The sequence below is a fragment of the Carassius carassius genome, chromosome 29, assembly GCF_963082965.1.
Source record: "Carassius carassius chromosome 29, fCarCar2.1, whole genome shotgun sequence".
Classification (NCBI taxonomy): domain Eukaryota; kingdom Metazoa; phylum Chordata; class Actinopteri; order Cypriniformes; family Cyprinidae; genus Carassius; species Carassius carassius.
Genome location: NC_081783.1, coordinates 30203252 through 30221407, shown reverse-complemented (window position 1 = coordinate 30221407; position 18156 = coordinate 30203252). Strand labels below are relative to the sequence as shown.

The window sequence follows — 18156 nt, the reverse complement described above, 5'->3', positions numbered from 1 at the left end:
AATGACTATCACCCCGTAGCACTCACACACATCATCATGAAGTGCTTTGAGCGGCTGGTCCTAGCACACCTCAAAGACTGCCTCCCACCCACACTGGACCCACACCAATTTGCCTACCGCAGAAATAGGAGTACAGAGGATGCAGTATGCATAGTGCTGCACTCTGCACTCACACACCTGGACCATAACAACACATATGTTAGGATGTTGTTTGTTGACTTCAGTTCAGCATTTAACACCGTCATTCCCTCCAAGCTGACCACAAAACTTGGAGACCTGGACATTAACACCTCTCTCTGCAACTGGATTATGGACTTTCTGACCAACAGGCCTCAGCATGTTCGGTCAGGCCACACCCACTCCACCACCATCACACTTAACACTGCCGTACCACAGGGCTGTGTGCTGAGCCCATTCCTCTACTCCCTTTACACCCACGACTGCAAGCCTGTGCATGGATCCAACTCCATCATTAAGTTTGCAGACGACACCACGGTGATTGGCCTCATCACAGACAATGATGAGACTGCCTACAGGGAAGAGGTACAGCACCTGGCCACATGGTGCGCTGACAATAACCTGCTCCTTAACACCAATAAGACTAAGGAGCTCATTCTGGACTTCAGGAAGAAGAAAGGAAGCACGCATGACCCCATCCACATTAACGGGATGGTTGTTGAACGTGTCTCCAGCTTCAAGTTCCTGGGAACCACCATCTCGGAGGAACTGTCCTGGGCCACAAACACCTCCAGCCTGGTCAAGAAGGCTCACCAGCGCCTCTTCTTCCTCAGGACACTGAAGAAGAACCAGCTGTCTTCATCCATCCTGGTGAACTTCTACCGGTGTGCGATTGAGAGCATCCTGACCAGTTGCATCACAGTCTGGTATGGGAACTGCTCAGTGGCTGACCGCAAGGCACTGCAGAAGGTGGTGAAAACTGGCCAACACATCACAGGGACACCACTTCCTGCTCTTGAGGACATCCAGAGGAAATGCTGTCTACGACAAGCTCGCAGCATTCTCAAGGACTCCTCTCACCCTGACCATGGACTATTTAACCTCCTGCCCTCCTGGAGGCGCTTCAGGAGCCTCCGGACAAGGACCAGCAGATTCAGGAACAGCTTTTTCCCTAAAGCTGTCTCCTTGCTGAACTCTGCCCTCTGACACCCCTCAACACCATACACACAGACTCCTCCCCCTCTTCAACACTACATCTGACTGATTTATTTATTCATTCACAACAAGCAAAAAACAATAACTTGTTATTACTTGAACTACTGTCTGTTAATCCAGACACACTGAATAATCCATTTGCACACTGAAATATTTCTATGCACTTTACTGTCCATTGCAATAGTGTAATTATGTTCATATGTTCATAGTTCTGCCTATAGTGTACATACACTTTTAAATAATCCACCTGTATAGTATGTTCATAGCACACCTATCTGTATATCATGCTAATAGTATTTAAAATCTGTAAATTATGTCCACAATACTTATCTGTATAGTTATTGTACATATTGAAGACCTTGTATATTCTGTACTTACTGCTTATTGCACTTCTGGTTAGATGCTAACTGCATTTCGTTGCCATGTACCTTACATGTGCAGTGAAAAAGTCGAATCTAATTTAATCTAATCTATTATAAGGAGTAACGTAAAGTAGTAAAGTTAAAAGTACGATCTTATGCTTTAGAATGTAGTGAAGTCAGAGTCAATGTTACTAAAAATAAAACTACTCCAGTAAAGTTCAGATACTTCAAAAAATTTACTTAAGTACAGTAACAAAGTAAAGCTACTCCGTTACTGATCAACAGGTACAAATCACAATCCTATAGTAAATATGTCTACATTTCAACTGAAGTTTGAATCACAGTAATGAAAATTATTTCAAAAAAAAAACTTTCAACATCTGTGCTTCAAAAATCTCTATTTATAAAATTTAATAATTTATTTAAATTTAATAATAACAGAGGCACAGAGGAAAGATGATCTTCATTAGTCATATTTGTTAATCACTGTATGATAAACTGATAATGTGGTACAGGAGGAAACAAAATAGCCTTTAATAATGGTAGTAGCAATAATAATAAAAACATGCTGATTTTGATTTCAGAACAAGTACAAAATAAGTAAAAAGTGCAGCCATGAAAGGAGTATTAATCCTAAAATCCTATTAATTTAATTACCAGAATTTATCTCACTGCAGTTTCAAAGCCTTCATTATCTGTTTTGTCATTAAATTAAACTGTATGATGTAATATTGTCACATGCCTTATTCATGCTTCATCTTCAGTTATCAGAATCATATTTCTGTGCTGTGATATAGTTAGACGATAACATATGATGATCAGAGAGATGATCTTACCTCAGTGCCTCCAGTTTACACCGAGGATCTGCCAGAACAACAGAGAGAAGCTTCACTCCTGAATCTCTGATTGCTTTATTAGACAGATCCAGATTTCTCAGCTGTGAGGGGTTTGATCTCAGAACTGAAGTCAGAGCAGCACAATCTTTATCTGTCATGCCACAATCACTCATACTGTAGAGAGATGAAAACACGTATTAAACAAAAACATAAATAAGGGTTAAAAAGACAAGTGGGACATGATATGGACTCACTATAGCAAACTCATAGTGTGCAACAGAGAAAACATTCATGTTATTAATAATAAAAAATGGTAATAATCAAATTTGCGATGAAGAGCTTTACCGTGGATCAAATCCACATTATTTAAGTACTAACTCAATTATAACATTAAACTTGTTGGTTTCAACCTAATCCACGTTAAAGAAATTGAGTGGCAGGTGCTTTAGAGTCCAGCTTGTCTCTAAAAACTGTTAAATTCTAGAAATGAATTCATTTCAGATATAAAAAAAATTATAATCAGGGAAGATTTATAATGTTGTCATTAAAGTGTGTGTTTCAAGTATGTTTTTTTCATATTGCTCCATTAACTGATAATATTATTATGAGATTGTTATGTTCTTTTCTTTAACAGTGAAGTGATTGTTCTCAGAGATACTTACTGAACTTTAATCACAGGCAGCAGCTTCTGAAGAACATTTTGTTTTTCAGCTTTATTTTCTCCAACAAATTCATTAATATCAAACATGTCCAGCTTTTCCTCTGATGTCAACAATACATAACCTACAGCTGACCACTGAGATGAAGAGAGTTTGGCTTCCTTTATTGTTCCAGATTTCAGATACTGTTGTATTTCCTCCACTAGTGAATGATCACCCAGTTCATTCAGACAGTGGAACAGATTGATGGATTTCTCTGGAGAGTTAATGAACCTGATCCTTATCTTGATGTACTCAACTGTTTTCTCATTGCTGTCAGATCTGCTTCTCGTCTGTTTCATTAGTTCTTGTAGAAGAATCTGATGAGACTCCACTGACAAACCCAGAAGGAACCGCAGGAAAAGATCCAGATGTCCATTTTTACTCTTTAGAGCCTCATTCACAGCTCTCTGATGCAGCACAGATAATGAAAGTCGAATTGAGTCTTTTACTTTAGACTGTTTGGTGGTTGGCTTAAACACATTTCTGTTGTTGTTTGTACAAGAGAGGTGCACATATAGAGCTGCTAGATGTTCCTGAATGCTCAGATGAACAAAGCTGAAGACTTTCCCCTGATACAAGCCCAACTCCTCTCTGAAGATCTGAGTGCACAATCCTGAGTACACTGATGCTTCTCTCACATCAATGCCACACTCTCTCAGATCTTCCTCATAGAAGATCAGATTTCCTTTCAGAAGATGTTCAAAAGCCAATTTCCCCAGTTTGAGGATCATGTCTTCATCTGTAATCTTCTTCTCATAGTCCTTCTCATGTTTGATGTTGGTCTGAAGGATCAGGAAGTGTGTGTACATCTGAGTGAGAGTCTTGGGAATCTCTCCACTCTCTGCTTGACTCAACATCTTCTCCAGAACAGCGGCTGAGATCCAGCAGAAGACTGGGATGCGGCACATGATGTAGAGGCTCCTTGATGACTTCAGGTGTGAGATGATCCTGTCGGCCAGACTCTGATCACTGATTCTCTTCCTGAAGTATTCCTCCTTCTGTGGATCATTGAAGCCTCGTACCTCTGTCACTCGATGGACACACTCAGAGGGGATGAGATCAGCTGCTGCTGGTCTGGAGGTGATCCAGATGAGAGCAGAGGGAAGCAGATTCCCCACAATGAGGTTCATCAGCAGCACGTCTACTGAGGCTGATTCAGATATATTACACAGTTTCACTTTACACTGAAAGTCCAGAGACAGACGACACTCATCCAGACCATCAAAGATGAACAACACTTTATATTCATCACTGGATATTTCCATTTCTTTAGTTTCAGAGAAAAACACATGAAGAAGATCTAAAAGACTGAGTGTTTTGTCCTTCATCAAGTTGATTTCTCTGAAAGGAAGAGGAAATATGAGCTGGACGTCCTGATTCTCTTTCCCTTCAGCCCAGTCCAGGATCAACTTCTGCACAGAGACTGTTTTTCCAATGCCAGCGACTCCCTTTGTCAGCACAGTTCTGATGGCTTTGTCTTGTCCAGGTAAAGGTCTAAAGATGTCACTGCATTTAATGGCTGTGTCCTCTGTTGCTGCTCTCCTGGATTGTGTCTCAATCTGTCTCACCTCATGCTCATTACTGATCTCTCCACTCTCACTCTCTGTGATGTAGAGCTCTGTGTAGATCTCATTCAGGAGTGTTGGGTTTCTCTGCGTCCCTGTTCCCTCATTCAGACGCTCAAACTTCTTCAGCAGATTTGATCTGAACGTGTTCAGGACTTCATGGCTGGGAAATTAGAATATCACATCATTACATAAGGTAATGAGCACAATGTCTTTCTGTATCATAATCAAATAATCTTTTACAGAAATATTAGACCTGGGATCAGTCTTTGTTTCTTCACACTTATAATCTAATGATGTGTCACTCCTCATAGACACACAGCTGGACTCTGATCTCTTCTTATGAATGGAGCTATAACAGAGAGATTAAAGTGAATCATATGATTTACCATATTTAACAAAGTATACATTATTCAAACAATCAAGAGCACTCATTTTTTGAGTGAGTTTTTTTTTTTTTTTTTTTTACAAATACGTGTGACCAATGTTACATAACGTATCATAGCATTTCAGATAAAGACAAAGAAATGCATATAAACACTATACAGAAAAATACTAAGAACACTATTCTGATACTATAAAATGGCATAAACATTTTTATAGAAATATTATACCTGAGATCAGTCTGTGTATCTCGACTCTTAAAATGCATTGGATGGTCCATAGACGCATCACTCCTCAGAGACACACAGCTGGACTCAGCTTCTGATCTCTTCTGATCAACTGAACTATAATAAACACATTTAATCATTTATGATGTGATGATAAAAGACTTTATGGTCTTTTTGTTTAAATAACATTTTATCTTAAAAATATAGAGACATAAAAACACAACGGAGACTCTCATTTACTATCATTAAAATAGTGATTTAATTCAGTGTTTATTCGAAGTACCTGCATCCTGGAGAAAACTCTTCATCTGTGGGTGTTAGTGTGTCTTCCATGATGAAACAGAATCTGATGTCCAGCACTGATTCTGAATGAAATGACAAACAAACACAATCTGAACGGATCCTGAGAGAAACAGATCATGAGTTCACTGATACACAATAGCGACAGTCATGTGTTAACAACTGCTCAAATAAACCACAGACAGCACCAAACACCAATGAATCCTCGTTCATTTGCTTAAACTAAAATATCAAACACATATCAAAGAACTTCTTCGCCCTTCAGAGTAAATATGAAAGCGGAAGTCACCTCTAAAGCAGACACCTGCACCTTCATCAACATTTAATTAATCTACATACCATTCACAAACTCCACCGGCCTCTACTTGTAAATTATTGGCTTATTTTTTATAAAGTTTCCTATGGAACACATTTAGAATCTGTATAGAATCGACTCTGGCTGTTTTAAAATGGCGAAACTTCAAATCTACTTTTACTTTCATTCTTTATTTGTGTCGTAAGCGATGAAGTAAGGAAGCGTCTTTAAACTCGATCTCACAGAGTGAAAAAAGTTAACGATGTCAAATTATACAAAATCATTTTAAAACACATCTGCATTTCTAATATATCTAAAGGTTTTATTAGGCTCACAGCGAGATTCTATATTTATTTTTACAGATAGGCTGCTGGAGATTTTTTCATTACCTCTCGAGTTCTCCCTATGAAAAAAAGGTATTTGTTTCACTGCATCCATCCATCCTTACCTTATTCCTTTTGTTCTGGGTTCTAAAAACTTACCCAGACATTTTATTAAGTGCATATTGGTACATTAAAGTTACATATTAATACTTTTTAAAGTGTGTATAGTAGGCTGTAAATGTTTACCACCCCAGTGACAGATTTTGTACCTATTTTTTACTAGAGTATACTGAAGGAATATTGTTAGGATGGATGCAGTGAAACAAATGCAAAGTCTTTTATTTATTTATTTATTTATTATTATTTTTACTTTGCAGTTTGATGATCAGAATGAAGTGAGATTCAGGATCTGAGGAAACTGCACATGTCTGTTCACATTACAAGCACTGTATCCAGCCTAGAGGAAAATACACCAGAAAGTAAAGGGCCTGAATGTAGATTTTTATGGCTTTTGGCTTTTTGTCATTAAATGCCAAAAGGTAGGGGCATGCCAAAAGGTTCCTCATTGGTGAAATTAGTTTTACTGTTTTGGCCAATCAGCTGTAAATATTTAAGTTATTTCCTTAAACAAGAGAAGGTGGAGCGGTGATAAGACGTGAGGTAGTTATTCATCATACATTTATCTATACTTTATATACCACAAATAGGTACATTACTATAGCTTGTTACAATACGCTCATAATTTTATCATAGTTTATTGTTGTTGACAGACATATGTACAGTGAGACAAAACGATGACCCCATCTGCATTGAAGGCGAAGCTCTCAGAGTTTGTATCTCCGTCCTTTTTGTGCAATACAGTACAGAGTACATCCTGTAAATATAATAATTATTACCACCTCTGCTATTACAACTGTACTAAAATCAATTCACAATCTATGAAGACAATTAGACAAAATAAAAAACTCTAATTTAGAGTTTGTTTCTTCCTTTCTGTGCTGTCCAACTAATGCACTGGTTGTGAAGAACCGTTTCCAGAGAAAATAGAAGGAAATGACCACTGTTGGGAACGTTACTTTAAAAAAGTAATTAGTTATAGTTACTCACTACTTGTTCCAAAAAGTAACTGAGTTAGTAACTGAATTACTCTATAATAAAAGTAACTCGTTACCAGGGAAAGTAACTATTTGCGTTACTGTAAAAAAAAAAAAAAAAAAAAAGTTGCAATATGTCAAATCATTTATTTTTCACAAGTCAGTTAAAATGAGTAGAACAGACAGGTGTTCGTATTATTTATTTATTTATTTATGTACTGCACGTCAACAGACAGCAAGAGTTGTATGCTGCACTTCCAAGTATTATCTTTTTAAGAAAAGTGCTTTTGGCCACCAGCTTTGTAGATGCGTTCACGTTCTTGTCTTTGACCGCAGTGAATTTGAAGTAGTGCTTATATCTCCACCTTGAAAATGCCAACTTTACATCGGATTGCTCCTGACTCGACATTTCTGCTGCTGCTGCGAATCTCTGTGTAGTTGTTGCGTTCATGCGTGTGTGTGTGTTTGGCGCCGCTGGCGTAAAAACACTGGCTCTGATTGGCTACCATGAAACACATGACTCTGCCTTAGCCAATCATAATCGCTTATCTCGTTATTAACCCACCTCCTCACTCGCTGTGTGAGCCAGGGGTGCGTTCGGATTGCATATTAAATCAATGCATAGTAACGCACCGCATTTAACGTCCAGTAATGTTAACGGCGTTGTAACGACGGGAAAAGTAATTAGTTAGATTACCCCGTTACTGAAAAAATAACGTCGTTACCTAACGGCAGTTATGTATGTACATGTATATTATGTGCAAAATGTAAGTGTATACTGAGTATGTGTGTTAGATAAATTAAGTGTATGTGTATATAAATATAAAGTGTAGTGTGTTCAGTGTGTTCAGTGTGTATCAGCTGTTCATAAGATGGATTGCCTGAGGGAAGAAACTGTCCCTGTGTCTGGTCATTCTGGTGCTCAGTGCTCTGTAGCGTCGACCAGATGGCAACAGTTCAAAGAGGGAGTGTGCTGGATGTGAGGAGTCCAGAGTGATTTTAACAGCCCTTTTGCTCACTCTGGATAAGTACAGTTCTTGAATAGATGGGAGAGTTGTACCGATGATTCGCTCAGCAGTCCGGACTACCCTCTGTAGTCTTCTGAGGTCCGATTTAGAAGCTGAGCTGAACCAGACAGTTACTGAAGTGCAGAGGATGGATTCGATGATGGTGGAGTAGAACTGTTCCAGCAGATCCTGTGGCAGGTTAAACTTCCTCAGCTGGCGAAGGAAGTACAACCTCTGCTGGGCCTTTTTCACAATGGAGTCAATGTGAATGTCCCACTTCAGGTCCTGAGAGATAGTGGTGCCCAGGAACCTGAATGACTCCACTGCAGTCACAGTGCTGTTCATGATGGTGAGTGGGGGGAGTAAAGGGGGGTTTCTCCTGAAGTCCACAATCATCTCCACTGTTTTGAGCGTGTTCAGCTCCAGGTTGTTGAGAGTGCACCAGACAGCCAGCTCTTTAACCTCCTGCCTGTAAGCAGACTCGTCACCGTCCTGAATGAGGCCGATGAGTGTGGTGTCATCTGCAAACTTCAGGAGCTTGACAGAGGGGTCCTTAGATGTGCAGTCATTAGTGTACAGGGAGAAGAGCAGTGGGGAGAGAACACAGCCCTGGGGAGCTCCGGTGCTGATTGTACGGGTGCTGGATGTGTATTTTCCCAGCCTCACTAGCTGCTGCCTGTCTGTCAGCAAGCTGTTGATCCACTGACAGACGGAGGTGGGCACGGAGAGCTGAGTTAGTTTGGGCATGAGGAGGTTTGGCATGATCGTGTTAAAAGCCGAGCTGAAGTCCACAAACAGGATCCTCACATAGGTCCCCGGTCTGTCTAGGTGTTGCAGAACATAATGCAGTCCAATGTTTACTGCATCGTCCACAGACCTGTTTGCTCTGTAGGCAAACTGAAGAGGATCCAGCAAGGGTCCAGTGATGTCCTTCAGGTGAGCCAGCACCAGTTTTTCAAATGACTTCATGACTACGGATGTTAAAGCCACAGGCCTGTAGTCATTTAGTCCTGTAATTTTGGGTTTCTTTGGGATAGGGATGATGGTGGAGCGTTTGAAGCATGAAGGGACTTCGCACAGTTCCAGCGATCTGTTGAAGATCTTTGTGAAGATGGGGGCCAGCTGGTCAGCACAGGATTTCAGACAGGCTGGTGTAACACAATCTGGGCCTGGTGCTTTTTTCCTTTTCTGCTTCCGGAAGACCTGGCGCACCGCATCCTCGCTGATCTGTATTGCAGGTGTGGGGGAGAGGGGGGATGCAGGAGGTGTGAATGGTGAGAGTGCTTGATTGGAGAGGTGTTCAGGATGGGTTGCAGGAGCTGTGAGTGGTGTGAACAGTTGTTTGGAGAGGCATTCAGGGTTGGTTGCAGGAGTTGTGAATGGTGAGAGCGGTTGATTGGAGAGGTGTTCAGGGTGGGTTGCAGGAGTTGTGAGTGATGTGAACAGTTGTTTGGAGAGGCATTCAGGGTTGGTTGCAGGAGTTGTGAATGGTGAGAGCGGTTGATTGGAGAGGTGATCAGGATGGGTTGCAGGAGCTGTGAATGGTGTGAACGGTTGTTTGGAGAGGCATTCAGGGTTGGTTGCAGGAGTTGTGAATGGTGTGAATGGTTGTGTGGGGAGGTGTTCAGGGCAGGTGATGGGTGTTCTTTCAAACCTGCAGTAAAACTCGTTCAGATCGTCTGCCAGTCGTTGATTCTCCACAGTGCTGGGGGGTGGTGTCTTGTAATTGGTGATCTTCTTTAGACTTTTCCACACTGATGCTGAGTCGTTCGAAGTGAACTGAGTCCTTATTTTTTCAGAATAATTCCTCTTTGCCACTCTGATCTCCTTTTCCAGTGTGTATTTAGCCTGTTTATACAAGACATTGCCCCCCTTCCTGTAAGCATCTTCTTTGGCCTGACGGAGCTGTCTGAGTTTTGCAGTGAACCACGGTTTGTCATTGTTGTAATTTAGTTGAGTCTTGGTAGGAATACACATATCCTCACAGAAACTGATATATGATGTTACGGTCTCTGTGAGTTCGTCCGGATCGGTGGAAGCAGCTTCAAAAACACTCCAATCAGTGAGGTCAAAACAAGATTGTAAATCCTGCTCTGCTTCATTAGTCCATCTTTTTACAGTCCTTAATACAGGTTTAGCTGATTTTAGTTTCTGCCTGTAGGTCGGTATAAGATGAACCAGAAGGTGATCAGAACGTCCCAAAGCTGCTCGTGGAACAGAGTGAAATGCATCCTTTATTGTTGTGTAACAGTGATCCAATATATTACTGTCTCTTGTGGGACAAGTAACATGCTGTCTGTATTTTGGCAGTTCACGGGAGAGATTGGCTTTATTAAAGTCCCCGAGAATGATTAAAACAGAGTCCGGGTGTTGTTGTTCTATCTCTGTGATCTGATCAGCGAGTTTCTGTAAAGCTGAGCTCACGTGCGCTTGAGGAGGGATGTAAACACTAACCAGAATGAACGAATGAATCTCCCGCGGTGAATAGAACGGCTTGCAGTTAATGAAGAGCGTTTCGAGATTTGAGCAGCACGTCTTCTTTAACACAGTTAGATCTGTACACCACCGTTCATTGATGTAAAAGCATGTCCCGCCGCCGCGCGATTTCCCCGTTGATTCTGCGTCGCGATCCGCTCTAAACAGATGAAAGTCCGGCAGATGGAGCGCGCTGTCCGGTATGGTGTCATTCAGCCAAGTTTCCGTGAAACACAGAGCAGCAGAGTGAGAGAAATCTTTATTTGTCCGAGAGAGCAGAAGCAATTCGTCCGTTTTGTTGGGTAGAGAGCGGAGATTTGCCAGATGGATGCTAGGCAACGGCGTTCGAAATCCGCGTTTTCTGAGTCTCACGAGCGCTCCCGCTCGCTTTCCCCGCCTGCGCGTCCTCTTGAAGCGTGTGATCAGCGCAGCCGCTCCGCCGACAAGAATGTCTAGCAAAACATCAGAATAGTCGAAAACCGGTGAAATATCGGGAGATGTGTGTTGCCGAATATCCAGCAATTCGTCCCTGGTGAAACTGATTGCAGGAATATAACTAAAGACAGGACAAACTAACAAAAACACAAAAACAACTGCAGAGCACGTCACGGAGGCAGCCATCCTGTATCGGCGCCACTCCAAGATTCACACACAATATAACAATAACTTGTAATCTTTATTTGCTGGAAAATGACAATCAGTCAAATCAGTGTTTTTAGCACACCTGACACAACCCTAAACCTGAAATTTAAAGTAGAATGTGCTCCACTCGCAGGTTTGTGTCAAAAGCCAGCTACTGCCATATGCATCATTTATTTTTGCACTGTTAATCAATTTTACATTTTCACTTATTATATCTAAAACACCATGTTCAATAAGTATTTAGATGTTCCTCATATCTGTCACGGTCTAAGCATGATCTGTTTCTGTTGTTCTGATGAAGGAAGCTTGTGTTGGGGAGGATTCAATGTCTGTTGAGACACATGTGAATGTGCTACAAAGTGAGTATCAGAAACACATCCAGACACCTCGACTGTCAAAGACCACACGACAGGAACATGCTCCTGGAGACGCTGAGGAAGCACTGAAGGAAAGTCTGTGGAGAATGGACTCAAAAAATACTCATACGTAAAGGGTTAGTTCACCTAATAATCAAAACAATGTCATTAATAACTCACCCTCGTGTCATTCCAAACCCGTGAGACCTCCGTTCATCTTCAGAACACAGTTTAAGATATTTTAGATTTAGTCCGAGAGCTAAAAAGTAACTTCTGTATGAAAGAAATCCCATCGTCTCCTGTCTTCGCTTCTGGGTTTCCAACAGAGCAGAAAAGAAATTGTTTATTAGACAATTAGACAATAACTTTCACTTTAACTTCTGATCGCACTGTAAACACGTGATGCTCTTCTGGTGCATATGTACAGTCGTGGCCAAAAGTTTTGAGAATTACATACATATTAGTTTTCAAAAAGTTTGCTGCTAAACTGCTTTTAGATCTTTGTTTCAGTTGTTTCTGTGATGTACTGAAATATAATTACAAGCACTTCATACGTTTCAAAGGCTTTTATCGACAATTACATGACATTTATGCAAAGAGTCAGTATTTGCAGTGTTGGCCCTTCTTTTTCAGGACCTCTGCAATTCGACTGGCCATGCTCTCAATCAACTTCTGGGCCAAATCCTGACTGATAGCAACCCATTCTTTCATAATCACTTCTTGGAGTTTGTCAGAATTAGTGGGTTTTTGTTTGTCCATCCGCCTCTTGAGGATTGACCACAAGTTCTCAATGGGATTAAGATCTGGGGAGTTTCCAGGCCATGGACCCAAAATTTCAACATTCTGGTCCCCGAGGCACTTAGTTATCACTTTTGCCTTATGGCACGGTGCTCCATCATGCTGGAAAATGCATTGTTCTTCACCAAACTGTTGTTGGATTGTTGGAAGAAGTTTCTGTTGCAGGGTGTTTTGGTACCATTCTTTATTCATGGCTGTGTTTTTGGGCAGAATTGTGAGTGAGCCCACTCCCTTGGATGAGAAGCAACCCCACACATGAATGGTGTCAGGATGCTTTACTGTTGGCATGACACAGGACTGATGGTAGCGCTCACCTTTTCTTCTCCGGACAAGCCTTTTTCCAGATGCCCCAAACAATCGGAAAGGGGCTTCATCTGAGAATATGACTTTGCCCCAGTCCTCAGCATCCATTCACTATACTTTCTGCAGAAGATCAATCTGTCCCTGATGTTTTTTTGGAGAGAAGTGGCTTCTTTGCTTCCCTTCTTGACACCAGGCCATCTTCCAGAAGTCTTGTCCTCACTGTGCGTGCAGATGCGCTCACACCTGCCTGCTGCCATTCCTGAGCAAGCTCTGCACTGGTGCCACTCCGATCCCGCAGCTCAATCCTCTTTAGGAGACCATCCTGGCGCTTGCTGGACTTTCTTGGACGCCCTGAAGCCTTCTTTACAAGAATTGAACCTCTTTCCTTGAAGTTCTTGATGATCCTATAAATTGTTGATTTAGGTGCAATCTTAGTAGCCACAATATCCTTGCCTGTGAAGCCATTTTTATGCAACGCAATGATGGCTGCGCGCGTTTCTTTGCAGGTCACCATGGTTAACAATGGAATAACAATGATTTCAAGCATCACCCTCCTTTTAACATGTCAAGTCTGCCATTCTAACCCAATCAGCCTGACATAATGATATCCAGCCTTGTGCTCGTCAACATTCTCACCTGAGTTAACAAGACGATTACTGAAATGATCTCAGGAGGTCCTTTAATGACAGCAATGAAGCAATACAGTCTTTTGGCCATGACTGTATCTTAAAAATAAGATGCACTTGAGTAGCGAAATGGACTTAAGTCTTGTTTTCTGTTAAACTGAAAACAGGAACAAACGGGCTCTGGATATCAATTAAAAGGAGAAAAACATTTTTTATATCCCACTGATGGATATTTGTTCTTGTTTTAAGCATTAACTCAATTTTGTTACATTTTTCAGGACTCAAGCTATCTTCATTTAGCATCTTAAGTTAATGCGAGTAAATATTGATTTCAGGATGTTTAGATATTCATGTTGGAAAGCATGACTATATGAATTAAATACTTTTTGCTCTGATTTAAGACCTTAATTTGTGGAAGGTTGAATTAAGACTTTCTCAAGAACCCAAGTTTAGGGGTGGACCTTCATGCTTACCTTTCTTTGAAAATCATGCATATTTATACAATCTGTACACCTTGTGAAATGGTTGTTTTCCTGTGAGATCTTTTGGACTGAACTCACCTGCCAATGTTAGAGCCATTCAACAAAATGCAGAAGTGTTTCCAGAACCGTTTTAACTCAAACACACCGCCGTTCACACAGAGTCTGAACCTGGAAATATTACACAAGAACCTGACTGTGTTATTTCTTGACAGCTCGACCTCCGTTGATGAATTGTGCTGTGTTTGATGAAGTGAAACGCCCCTGATTTCCTCTCCCTGCCAGGCACAATGAATAATGTTGCTGCTCATTGTGTCCACACAGATTCTTTCTTCTGCCCCGGGTGGGTGGAAATCAAGGCATTTGATCTGAATTCTGAAGAGTCTTGTTATCCTCCATAAAGAGCAGCATTGTGTATAAATGGTTTATATAAGTGCACATGACAGCCTTGGTACAGGGTTGTGGCTAGTAGTGCAGGAATCCCTAAATGCTGATCTGTAGCGAGGTCAATAGCTGTTTCCTGGAAATGCCTCTTTATTATCACAGCTGAAGGTAAATCGCTCTTTTCATTCACCATAATCAACTAGGAAATGTTCAAGTGTCTGACTGCTCAGTTATTTTCGGAGCACATTTTATAAAATTGAAATCCTTATTGCAAGTGGGACTTCAGATCAGTCATGTAGTTTATCCAGATGCACTGAACTCAATATCATGTTTTACTGTATATGAGGAGTTGTGTGGGCCAACCGAGAGCCTGCTATTGGCCAGGATGTGTTGTGTCAGGTGATGACATGTGGCTCTTAACCAGCTCAAGTTAACCACAACTCATTTTGAGTTCAGTCAACCAAGTGTTCAGATGTCAAGACCCCAGTCTGTTGTTCGTCTCGTTTGGAGCTGGTAGCGTTAGCTGTTTCTCTAGGGCTGAACCTGGTAAACTAGTGTTCAGATTCAGAATAGCAGTAATCTTGAATGTTGTGTGATTGGAAGTTTAAATGTAGAAGTTTTTAGCCATATCTTGAATAGGTTATACACATTACCAGTCAAAAGTTTTTGACTTTTTTCTGACTATTTTCCACGTTTTATGCATAAGTATGTATAATTATGTTATAGTATTTATGCAAGGTAATTACGTAAGGCAATAAAACATTAAATTACTAAAAAAAAAAATGCATTACATGTGTGTCTTCAGATTCAATCCAATAGATCAATTACTCTCAGTAAAAAGTGTTCCATATTACTAATTTCTTTCTAAATGCCATATCTGAATAATACAAAGATGGACATAAAAAATGCTCCTTTAAGTCTTTCGAATAAATAATATAAAATTGCATAAATTATTCTTGAACGGACCAATGCATTTAAAGGAGAAGGTTATATTTTAACAGTAGATGTTCAATCCACAGTAGTTTAATACAGATTTGTTCAGTCACACGTTACTTTAAGGTTAAATTTTTGCTACTAACAAACCTGTAACTATGAGTTTTGCCTCAATAACCTCCTAATTTTCTGCTTATTAATAGTAAGGTAGTTATGTTAAGGTGATTAGGGATGTAGAATATGGTCATGCAGAATATATGGGCAATATATTAATAATAAGCATGCTAATAAGCAACTAGTTAATAGTGTGGAATTGTCGCTAAAGTGTTACCAATTGTTCTATATAATATTTAAAGTAATTCCATCAGAAGTACAGTAGCTGTAATTATTAAGAGTAATTTTTAATTACACTTTTTTTTTAAGGTGTGCTTGTTACATTGTAATTATACATTTAAGTACTGAGTAAAATTAATTAACTACATGTACTTACAGTATGGTTACGGTTAGGATTAGGGTTATTTGCATGTAATTATGTACATGTAACGTGTAACAAGGACACCTTAAAATAAAGTGTTACCAAATCTATTAATACAATTAAGAGTAATCCCAAGGAAAAAGTAGCCTAGAAATTCATTACTTAGTAATAATGCATGTATAAAGAAGCTTCATTTTTGAAATGGTATGCATGTTCTTCAGAAAACATTTTATAAAAGATTTTCCTTGTTACACATTACATGTACTTACTATTATTAGAATAAATCATGCATAATTACATGCAAGTAACACTAATCATATGTGTCTCTGGAGCACAAAAGTCTTAAGTCTCTGGGGTATATTTGCAGCAATAGACAACAATAAATTTTATGGGTCAAAATTATCCATTTATCTTTAATGACAAAAATCATTAGGATATTAAGTAAAGATCATGTTCATGAAGACATTTAGTAAATTTCCTATTGTAAATATATCAAAACATATTTTTGATTAGTAATATGCATGTCTAAGAGCTTAATTTAAACAACTTTAAAGATGATTTAATATTCAATATTTCGATTTTTTATTAAACCATCCGATTCCAGATTTTCAAATAGTTGTATCTCACTTAAATATTGTCTGATTCTAACAAATCACACATCAATGGAGAGATGATTTATTCAGCTTTCAGATGGTGTACCTGTATGACTGGTTTTGTTGTCCAGGGTCACATATAGTAGTACATGTAGTACATGAGTAATTACACTGTAACAAGCACACTGTACACAAACCTGACTGGTTAATGAGAGCTGAACTAGTCAAGAACACTCAGATTAAAGTCCTTGTGCTGTGCTTCCCCTGCAGTCCTCGTATCCAGCATGAACTGGGCGTCGTTTTACGCGGTGATCAGCGGTGTGAACAGGCACTCGACAGGCATCGGCCGCATCTGGCTGTCGGTCATCTTCATCTTCAGGATCATGGTGCTGGTGGTGGCGGCTGAGAGCGTGTGGGGCGATGAGAAGTTGGGCTTCACCTGTAACACCCAGCAGCCCGGCTGTGACAGCGTGTGCTACGACCAGTTCTTCCCCATCTCTCACATCCGCCTCTGGGCTCTGCAGCTCATCCTGGTGTCCACGCCGGCCCTGCTGGTGGCCATGCACATCGCTCACCGCCGGCACATCGAGAAGAAGATCCTCAAGATCTCCGGCCGAGGGAACGCCAAGGACCTGGAGAACATCAAGAGCCTGAGGTTCAAGATCACCGGTGCCCTGTGGTGGACTTACATAATCAGCATCATCTTCCGCATTGTATTCGAGGTGGTTTTCTTGTACATTTTTTACTCGATCTATCCAGACATCAAGATGGTGCGTCTTGTGAAGTGTGACTCTTACCCCTGTCCCAATACAGTGGACTGTTTCGTGTCGCGTCCCACAGAGAAGACCGTGTTCACTGTCTTCATGCTGGCCGTGTCTGGAGTCTGTGTCTTGTTGAACATCGCAGAGGTTATGTATTTAATAAGTCGGGCGTGTATGAGATATTTTCAAGGAGCAGTGGGTGAACCCAAAGCACCCTGGCTCCCTCAAAAACTGGCGACTTACAAGCAGAACGAAATAAATCAGCTGATCTCAGAGCATTCGTTCAAGCCGAGATCCAACGCTGGGCGAAAGCCTCCCGCGGATAAGAGCGAACGTTGCTCTGCTTTCTAGATGGGTTTCTACCAACTATCAGTCTTTAAGGGAAGACGGATGACTGTAATAATATTAATCGATTGTCATTGTAGTTTAAAAGGCCCTCTACATGTGAGGAGGGATCATGGGGGAAATATGCTGGAGAACCCTCAAACATTACACATTTGAAAAGTGTCCATCTGGTCCTAAAAAGCAGATAAGATCAGAGGAAAAATTGGTTTTCACACTAAGAAAACACTGTAGTCAGTTAGTCATTTGCTTCTGTGCTGAAGTTCATATGTGTGCATACAATATTTGACAAAAAGAGGGTCTATACATCACAAATTGACCTTTCATCTCAACTTAAAAATAAAAACCGATATGGTCTGCTGTGAGGAAAATGGAGCAGATGGTATGTTTTAACCTTTTTAATGTATTATTGTGTGTTATTTATTGAAAACAGAAACTCTCAACCATCAGACAAGTTCGTTTGGAGAAATGAATGGATGGAAACAGAAGACCTACAGTATGACATCATATCCTGTTGCCCACAGTTGTTGATATAACTGATATTTTGAGGATTTCTTTTATTTTTTGCAGTATAATGTGTAGAACAGGGTTATTCAAATGTTGTCCTGGAGGGCCAATGAGGTGCAGAGTTTAGCTCCAACCCTGATCAAAGTCACCTGCCTGTGATTTCCTAATGATCCCAAAAACACTGATTAGCATACTCAGGTGTGTTTGACTAGAGG

General features: G+C 40.5%; 2 protein-coding genes across 17 annotated transcripts in view; one reads left to right on the top strand and one right to left on the bottom strand.

Annotated features, from left to right (window-relative positions):
• The window catches only part of LOC132110029 (NACHT, LRR and PYD domains-containing protein 12-like), a 32274-nt gene extending 26250 nt beyond the window's left edge, over positions 1 to 6024 (bottom strand). For 4 of the 15 annotated variants that reach the window (XM_059516608.1, XM_059516611.1, XM_059516607.1 and 1 more), the window contains exons 1-5: positions 5532 to 5829; positions 5252 to 5365; positions 4894 to 4989; positions 3034 to 4800; positions 2372 to 2545 (exon numbers count right to left, since the gene is read on the bottom strand). In XM_059516608.1, coding sequence (XP_059372591.1) covers positions 2372 to 2545; positions 3034 to 4800; positions 4894 to 4989; positions 5252 to 5365; positions 5532 to 5581 — 2201 coding nt within the window. In that variant the 5' untranslated portion in view covers positions 5582 to 5829. The other 11 variants (XM_059516602.1, XM_059516606.1, XM_059516595.1 and 8 more) reach the window with 9 other exon arrangements.
• A 5618-nt stretch (positions 6025 to 11642) lies between these two features.
• On the top strand, positions 11643 to 17993 carry gjb1b (gap junction protein beta 1b). Of its 2 annotated transcripts, none has more exons than XM_059516825.1 (2): positions 11643 to 11877; positions 16602 to 17993. In XM_059516825.1, the coding sequence occupies exon 2, from the start codon at positions 16616 to 16618 to the stop codon at positions 17441 to 17443; it is 828 nt and encodes a 275-aa protein (XP_059372808.1). In that variant the 5' UTR covers positions 11643 to 11877; positions 16602 to 16615; the 3' UTR covers positions 17444 to 17993. The 2 variants fall into 2 exon arrangements, with proteins under 2 accessions (XP_059372808.1, XP_059372807.1); XM_059516824.1 differs by lacking the exon at positions 11643 to 11877 and adding an exon at positions 14286 to 14498.
• Positions 17994 to 18156: the final 163 nt, after the last annotated feature.